General features: G+C 38.8%; 1 protein-coding gene across 2 annotated transcripts; it reads right to left on the bottom strand.

Moving 5' to 3' along the window:
* Nucleotides 1-208: 208 nt before the first annotated feature.
* zfand5a (zinc finger, AN1-type domain 5a) lies at nucleotides 209-6260 on the bottom strand. 2 transcript variants are annotated; one of them, XM_038287276.1, is made up of 6 exons: nucleotides 6005-6260; nucleotides 2195-2356; nucleotides 1848-1950; nucleotides 1654-1742; nucleotides 620-748; nucleotides 209-517 (listed from the first exon to the last, which is right to left on the bottom strand). In XM_038287276.1, exons 2-6 carry the CDS (start codon nucleotides 2352-2354, stop codon nucleotides 369-371), a joined length of 630 nt encoding a protein of 209 aa, XP_038143204.1. In that variant the 5' UTR covers nucleotides 2355-2356; nucleotides 6005-6260; the 3' UTR covers nucleotides 209-368. The 2 variants fall into 2 exon arrangements, with proteins under 2 accessions (XP_038143204.1, XP_038143205.1); XM_038287277.1 differs by having other exon boundaries at nucleotides 1654-1739; nucleotides 6005-6259.
* Between the last annotated feature and the right edge of the window lie 2849 nt (nucleotides 6261-9109).

The following is a 9109-nucleotide window of genomic DNA, read 5'->3' as shown; positions in this document are numbered from 1 at the left end:
ACAAAAATGCAACCTGGAACCGGTGAGAGGAGCACAGCATATCCTGAACATCGTGCCTAATCTGCTCTTATTAAAACACATATATAAAAAAAAAAAAAAATAGTGGCAAATTCCCACCACAGAAAAATAAGGATTAAAACAATCTAATGAATTAATCAAAAATGTAAAGAAAAAGATGATCATTCATGCATCTCCCTCAGGCAGGGTCTTTCGATTTTTTTTTCTTTTTTCATCATTTTGCAAATCAAGTCCTTTCGATTTAACCATTCACGCTCATGTCAAAGTTTCTAATTCATCCTCCAGTCTTTCTCAACGTTGTTTTTTCCTCATTTCTAACACTGTTTTCTTTTTTTCTTTTGTTTTTTAACCTATATTCTCTGGATCTTGTCAGCCACAACCACGGGATTTTCTTTACGGATCTTGGCGGCAGCCTCGGCCTTGTAATCATAGGGACAGTTGTGCTTGTCAGAGTATCGATGGATGCCGCAGAACAGGTTACCGCAGCGACAATCAAACCCTGAAGGCACAAACGGGATAAGTTTAAACCACAACATTAAAAAAGAAAAAAAAAAAACTGACCTAAAAGCTGCAATCTTAGAATACCAAGACGAGTGCTTACCTGTAAGGCCAACCCTTTTGCGGCACATGAAGCACCGGTTCTTCTTGGGTTTGGCCGATTCACCTTTGCCTTCTTCATTGCTGGAAGCAGCTACAGGAGAAGGACTAGAAGCAGCAGGCTGGCTTACAACTATACATAAAATAAAAATAAAAAAAGGTGCATCATGTGGGTGAAATGTACTAAACGCAGCAAACCATTGTATAGATTCGTCCCAAATCATCTATTGTAAATAAGTACTTGTTATTTTCAGTCTTTTTACAGAACATACGCTACAACATTGCAATACGTTTATAAGAAGGAGCCCTCTAGCTACTGCGAGATGAACCAGTTAGAATTGATCTTGTATTGGGAAAAGCTTTAAATGAAAGCTTTCATATATTGCTGGATGTCAACAGTGGACGATTTTAGAAGAGATCTTTAGGCCATTTTCTCCACCGAACTGTTGCCAGATCTAAGTTATATTTCCCCAGGCTGCCAACGTTAAACGTCTCACTGCTCTGAGATCGTTTTCACTAATGGCAATTTGTTCATCCATCTACCGCAGGTAGGGGAACCATTACTATAGCTCTACGGTTACTCTTGAAAGCTACTATTAAATTAAGACTTTTTCCCCTATATCTATTAAGTCAGATCATGTTAAATAGTTGTGTTCAAACATTTGTGCAAATATTGTGCCAAAAGCAGAATTATAGTCCGGGTTACACTGTGAAAATCTGCTTCTACTCTCTATGCTTCTCAATTTTAGGTTGGCCTTTTTGCTGCTGTCAGATAAAAGCACTCTACACTGAGCATGGCTCATGCAGGCAGGATCTAATCTGAGTATCTCCTCTAGTTAAAGGATATTTTTAAACAGGCTTATTTTTAGATACCATCTCCTTCTTAGAAGCTCCAAGTAAAAAACAGCTGTTGAGTTTAAGCTTTGAAAAATCAAAATAAAAGCAGGCTTTCAGGCAATGTGTGCCTTGACGTTTCTATCAACTGTACATACATGTTTATGATACAAGCGTGTTTTCTTGGGGGGGTGTAAGTCTTACCAGGCTCTAGGAGTTCAGACTTATCCTCCCTGGAGATGCTCATCTCTGTCATCTGTTGGGTTACAGGAAGAGATCCTTGAACAGTCCTGCTGGTTTAAAATTGAAAAAGAGACCTGTCAGGCTGGAAGACGTTCATAATTATTGCAATAAGAGGGTTTATTGATCGTGCAGAGCCATCTGCAGCCATTGCTGACCTAGACATGTCTGGTGAGGAGGCAGGGGAGGCGTCAACCATAGCTAGACTGGCTTCTAGTCTCTGGATGGCAGACGCCTCTGAGATGGGACTAGCAGTGGAGCCTAAATGAAAAAGAACAAATTTAGAAATGAACATTTCCACTAAGAACGAATAAAATAAGGAGGATTGAAGTAGAAGATAAAAACAGAAATCAGCTGGCTTTAGGGATGACTGCATGTCTGCCCGATATCGATCCACAGAGTTTTGTTAGGCATGCATACAATCACTGGATTTTTATTTTAATATGAATCATTCTATTTAAATAGTTATATTTTATTTTACTACTAGGTTTGCAAGTGGCCTTACCCATTGGGCTCATGGGGCCCATGCGGTCGCTGCTCTGCTGTCGCGTCAGGTGTTCCTTGTAGCAAACAGAGCACATGCCATTGGTTCGTGGGTTGCCGTAGAAACCACAGCCTGTGGCACAAAGCATGGGGACCGGGCTCTGGTTCGTCTCTTGAGCCATTGCTAGCAAAAAAAAAAAAAAAAAAAAAAAAAGAGGGCAAATGTTTATTGTAGTGAAAAGGCACCAAAAGAGAAGCACCTTTACTTGGAAAAAATACAATTTAAAATAAGTTATCTCTGTTGTTTCCAGAGGACACGTCTGTCTGTTTTAGCCTGAATACAATATGGAGCATTTCTCCACAGGAAGTTTAGATAACAAACAACGCTTCCTCTGTTGTGTTCACTTTTTCCCCTCAACATAGCTCTGTTCACAGCCCTTTCTACCCTGTGCTCTCATTTAGTTAACGTCTCTTCAAAACCTTTTCTGACGAACCGTCATTCCTGTTAGAGTAGGTTTTGATACCATGACCTTATCGGGCCAATTACTGTACTTGCTTTACTAAAACACAAAGCAAAGCTCTGACTCACAACCCTCTCCACATAACGACAAACATTTCTCATCAGGGACAACAACCGAGGGTAATGAGTAACAAACTAGGTCGGCAGTTTAAGAGGAAGGTGTTCAGGGGGGAAAACGTCCTGTGCCGTATCACACACACACACACACACACACACACACACACACACACACACACACACACACACACACACACGCCTCTGTGTGTTCTTAAGCATTTTGGCAGGACATGTAGTGCTGTGACGTCATTGCCTGCCTTTGATGCAACATCGACCCCACAGGAAGTTGTGTAATGGGAGACGCTGACTTCTACACAACACTTCAAAAACTCCTCTTACGAACAGAGACAACCAGACCCAGGTTGCACGTCTTTATTGACCCACTGTTTTGCATGTCATCTGATCACATCAACAGCCTCCTATTTCCCTTACAAACAACCTTTGACTCTGCTGTGACACAACAGCTGCTCTGATTGGTCCGAAAGCTTGTTTATATTCTGGCCGCAGACAAACAAGAGACGAATGTTAAAGGAGAGGCCGGCAGGCGATTCAGGAAGTCCTGTATCAGAACATTTGGGACCTTCTTATCTGCAAGTCACAAAATCTTTGGCTAAACCCCTCCACCCGCCCTTCTCTGCCCCTTTACACCGACAAGCTAGCACTTCTCTGCCAACAAAGCTCTTCTTGGAAAAGCTTACAAAGATCACCACCACTGGTGTCACGTGTTCAACTGCTGACCCTTGAAAAAAATACCAGACACAGCGAATGAGTTAGAGACTTGCAGGAGACCAAAGGTTTCCCATATAAATAAAAGTGCAGAATCGATGGTTCAATATATTAATAACTGCATTACCTAACGGACATAAAAAATTTTTTCAAACAACTATAGTTCTATAAAACTTCTTTTAAACTCCAATCCTTTTTCCTTTATAACTTTCGAAAGGTATCACTTAGCTCACATCTTGGTATAACAGTTGCAATTTATGAAATCATCAATTCAATTTTTAAAAATACTTAAGTTTTTGTCAATCTCTAAATTATTACCCCTTATTTGGGTTGTCACGATACTAAACTTTTCAACTCGATACCGATACGAAGGAAAATATTCGATACTCGATACCATTTTCGATACCACAAGGATAAAAACAAAGACTCCCAAATTCTACAGAAATATATTCATTAATAAATACAATACAATAAACAATAAGAACAATATTTTGAGGTTGTATGCTGTGCACAATATTAAGCAAGCTTGATAAAAAAAACTTATAAAATTAAGTGTTCCTTCCTTGGCTATGCTTTGCACACATGACACTAGCCAAACAAAAATAATTCTCAGCAGCTGCACCTCTTACAAAAAAAAGTCTGAAACTGAAAAGTGCGTAGAATTATTCAATCACAGTGTTAAGAAAGTGCATTTTCCACTATTCTGCACTTTAGATGAATGACTGTTTAGGTGCCACTGGTGGTAGCACTGTATCGATACTTTTAAAAACAAGTATTGTATCCGGATACAACATTGCAGTATCGATACTTTTTTGAGTATCGATACTTTTGACAACCCTACCCCTTATACATTCAGATGGGTTTACTAAATAAAAGAAAATACATTACAATGTCTGAGTCTTGGAGTGTTATGTAAGAGACTGTTTCAATTTACAGTGGATTATGTTGGCAGTTACATTTTCAAAGCAGACATACTCAGGTCACTTTAATTTGTACTTGCTTTCAAACTATAGATCATATTCCTTTTTGTCTATAGTTCAATTAAAAATTATCTGGTTAATCTTAGTGTATCAAAGGATCTCTCTGTCTTGTAGTTTGTTGATCATTGGAATAGGAAAGTTGGACCTCAGATATCACAAGAAAGCCAAAAGATGTAACAATTTACAAAAAAAAAGAACATTAATTAAAATTTTTGAGAATTGCTTTCATCAAAGCAATACAAAAAACACTACATTTAAATTCTATATTTATAGGAAGCCCTTTCAGCTCCCCTTGTCCAAAGGATGTGATAAATCTTCAGTTTTATAATTGTTTTTAAAAAAAAAGCAGCATAAAATATTGAAATAGTTACCTGTGTTGCTTATTTATCTGGCATTTGACTGCAATGGCTTTCAATCCAAAAGGACTGTGACCTTAATAAGGTGCATTATGCATTAGAAAACCCATCTGACAGGGCAAGTCAGGGAGTTTCCAGCACAGACAGCCACTCACCACAGTTTCCTTGAACAAAACTGTTAAAACACACGCATTCATAACCAACCAGCACGACTCAGCCATGTTTTCCACGTACTAGCAATTTAAACCAACATGTATGGGGTTAACTTTAGCAAACAAAGGGGGAGCTCATATTTCAGGCCTTCCTGTTAGGTTACAAAGTCCTGAGTCACAGTGAAAGACAGGACAGAAACTGGTCATTATTCTCTATCAAAACAAATAAAAATGAAAAGAAATAAACACCAGAAGTTGGAGGAAAACGAACCAACGTTTAGCCTATATTTAAACAGACATAAAGCCGGATTGAACCGTCCTCCCTTTGTTTCTTCTTTCCTCCTTTGTTTGCAGCCTGTTTGCTTCCTGTTTTTAAATCGCCCTGTTTGTCGCATTTGTCTCAACAATTCGACCTAAAACGGAACCCCAAAATGCCCCTAAGAAAAACAACGTTAGAAATTCAGATCATATAATCCTAATCAAACGCTTGGACTTTTTTTTAGAGCCCAAACGTCGACCGAAACCCAGACTCAGCAAACAGCTCCAACTACAAGCTAAAGCTCCAGTTTTACTGATGTAAAGAAGCTGAAGCTGTGGGGTTCATTTCAGAGCAACCTCTCTCTCGCTCTACTTGTCTATTCGGCTTATAAATTGTCTATTTGTAGACAGGAATTAACAGGCTTTTGGATCGCCCCTTCCCCCCAGCTCAGGACAAGCTGTAAAAACAGGGACTGTAAGCAGCACCAAGCTCCCTCCCTTGTTTTTTTTTTTACAGAGTCACGTTCGAGGACCTGTGATATTTGAAGTCAGGTGGAGGAGGACATGGTGGAGGTGGCAAAGACAAAAGAACGGTTGATCGCCACCAAGCACGCGCCGTGTGACCTTTTAATCCATCATTAAAGGTCACCATTAAAGCCGTCATCTGATCAAAAGCGAGTATCTTTTAACAAATCAAACCTCAGATCAAACAGTTTTCTGTTTTCTATAATCGAAAATCCGTTTAAAAAGAACAAGAAGAAAATAATAATCCAAGATGATCACCTGCTGAAAAATCGATGGGTTTTTCTCGCGAGATGACGTGGGAAGAAAAAAAAAACGGCTGTCTTTTTCAGGAAAAGGTTGAAGTTATTTGGTGTTTTGTTTTTTTTTTCTTCTAGCAGCGTTTCTGCGTCGTCGTCCTCTCAGTCAGGCGGATTTAGACGGGTCTAAACGTCCCTTCCTGGGCCTCCTGCCTTTTCCTCCTTCCTCTCTCCGTCTCCCGTCCCCCTTCTTCTGCTGCTGGATGGATGTTTGTTTCCTTCTTTAGCTAGAGGAGTGGTGGGCGATGACGTCACGGGGAAGAACAACGTGTCACCATTGGCTGGCCGGCGGAGCCCCGGAGCGCTCTGAACAGCTCTGTCTGGCTCTTATGGCAAGCCGTTTTAACATAAATTCGGTTTCGTCTGACTATCCATAATTACGTTCCAGATATCTTAAAATACTTTTTGACTAGACAAAACCACATTTTGACTATCCGGAACAGTAATTTAAGATATCTCTATTTACAATCTGATTAGGAAGAATAATAATTCAAGATATCTTCAATCACATTTTGACTAGTCAAAATTCCTTTCAAGATATCTCAAATTACGTCACCGGATTCCTCATTTAAAGCGTCACACATCGGTAATTATAATTTAAGATATCTCGAACGTAATTATGCCTAGTCAGTATTACAATTTTAGATATCTGAAGTAAGAGATTGCGTGTAAGCCTCTTATTGGCTGTACTAAGCTGTTCAAACAATTGCCTGAAGATTCAATGGTGCTGGCAGTTTTGGACAAAATTGTGAGAAAATGCCACAATATCGAAAGAGTTTTTCATTCTGGGTTATGTGGAGAGCGAGAAAAAAAGCATTCTTGAAGAATGCTTGCGGAATTTGCAAAGAATTTCTGATCAACTTTCTGCCGACACACACAACGCACTTAAAAACGGCTTAGAGGAGCTGAAAGTGTTAATATCGACCCATGTCCGATCTGGAAACAATGAATATTCGGCAGCCCAGGCCGGTTCAGGTAATAACCAGATGCAGTTTTTAATACTGTGGTAAAGCTTTCTGCCTCTTCGGAAATTATAGTAAAGCCAACTAGCTTTTGATTTTGACTTGCTAGACGGCACAAAGCATTACAGCACCCTCCTTCAGCTCCTCTGAAAATAAAAGCGCACCTCCGCTTCATGTCTGATTCACACTTAGATTTTATTTTATTTTATTGAAAAACAAATTCAAAATACTATTTCAAACAGCAGAAAGGTACAATTGAACAGATGCAATCCATAATGGTTTTTATAAGATAAAAAACTATAAACTTAAACAGACAAAAAATTTTAAAGAATCAAAAGGAAAAAATAGAAAAAAAGAAAAACAAAATAAAACAAGTAACACAGGTTTAGCTAAAGTATACTGCTATAAAATCTGAAGACCTGAAGGATTCTTTATTTTACAGTAACTTAAGTCATGAAAACGTTTTGCTTGGAAATTGGGAGACATTTTAAAGAATCTTCACTTGAGAATAAACCATTTTCCAATAATGAATATAATATTACATTAAAACACTTTTAGTAAGCTTGAAAAAATTCCTCTCCAGGTTATCATTCCAAAGTAGTCTTTTTCTGTAGAATTTCATCAATCCATCCAGTTCATGAAACACTCCTATAGCTTTAAAGAAACACTACAGAAAAAAGCATCTGTTGACACAAATTGTTTTCCTCCACTTTAGTAATGCAAAGATCCAGAGACAGAGCAGGGGGTCAGTGGGAATCCTACTGCTGCCACCTGGCCCTGGTTTGTCCTCATGGATGAGGTATTAGGACAGAGGCCCTCTGTTAAACCCACCTGTCCTAATTGCCTCCATCCCTGAGGACACAACAGGGCCAGGTGCTGCAGAGGCTGAGCAGCATCAGGGTGAAGATGAGGAAGAGAATGAGGATGAGAGAGGAGGGAAAGGAGGAAGAGAAGAAGGAGTGACGAGTTGGTTGATTTAATGAGGGAGGATATGAGATGGCAGAGGGAGGCGGGAAAGGATGGACAGATTATTTCATTTATTGGAGAGGATGGTGGACAGATGTTGATTTTTTGTTTTGTTTTGTCTTTTACAAGTGGAGGTTCTGTGTTGCTGTTATTGTTAAATTAAATTATTAAATTGTTTATAAAAGTTATTGTTATCGGTGTGTCTTTTAACCTTTTTACATTATCTGTTTCATCACTTCTTTACAATTTAACCCCTTGAACCCTACGGACCCACCGGCGGGTCCAGCTGCTACGTGACCTCGTAATTTTACCAAACCCCCAGTATTGATGTAAAAAACACATTTGGCACAGTTTGGTGACATTTTTGGATAAATGTGCCAAAATGGCCTCTCCGCCTAAGAAATTTCTCACTAATACCATTCTAAAATAAATATGATTCATCTGATTGAGTCCAAATTTGGTATATTTTTACACAACATTTAGATTTAAAAGTCTGTACTACTTTTTTGTGCTATAAATAATATTTTGGTAATGTTTTGCAATGTTTATTTCAAAGAAAATTTTGGCGAGGTTCAAAAAATGCAAAATATTTTGTCCCTAATATTTCAGGCAGGGTCAAAGCTACAATGGTGCTGACACCAGAAAACCATTCTATGACATCTTACCTTTACAGAGGTACCAAAAGTTTCTTCTTAAATCTAATAGCTGTGAGGCTATAAGTGATTTACTTTTGTGTGTTTTTGTCAGGCGGAAATTTATTTATTCCCCCCGAGGGTGTAAGAAGTTAAGTAAACTTAGAACAACTTCTCAGTGACAACATCAGTTTATTTTTTAGAGAAGCAAGTATTTACAATAAACTATTAAAAACATTTTTAACTACATTAGATTTTAAAATTAACTACTACTATTTACGGAAGATATACAATAATTATTACTTGAGAACATATATATATATACACAATTGTCACTGAGCAGGAGTCCCTGGTGGTGCTGCTGGACTGGATGGGATGCGATGCCACACAGATGAGCTTGGAGTCTTCTGACTGCGAGTGGGACATCATCTGGGGGGTCACGGGCTCCCAGGCAGATGTTGTGCAGGACAGCACATGCCATTATGACCTGTAGAAAAAAGGAGACAA

Source organism: Cyprinodon tularosa, unplaced genomic scaffold, assembly GCF_016077235.1.
Source record: "Cyprinodon tularosa strain WSP-4 unplaced genomic scaffold, ASM1607723v1 ctg238, whole genome shotgun sequence".
NCBI lineage: Eukaryota > Metazoa > Chordata > Actinopteri > Cyprinodontiformes > Cyprinodontidae > Cyprinodon > Cyprinodon tularosa.
This window is presented reverse-complemented; position numbering and strand designations above follow the sequence as displayed.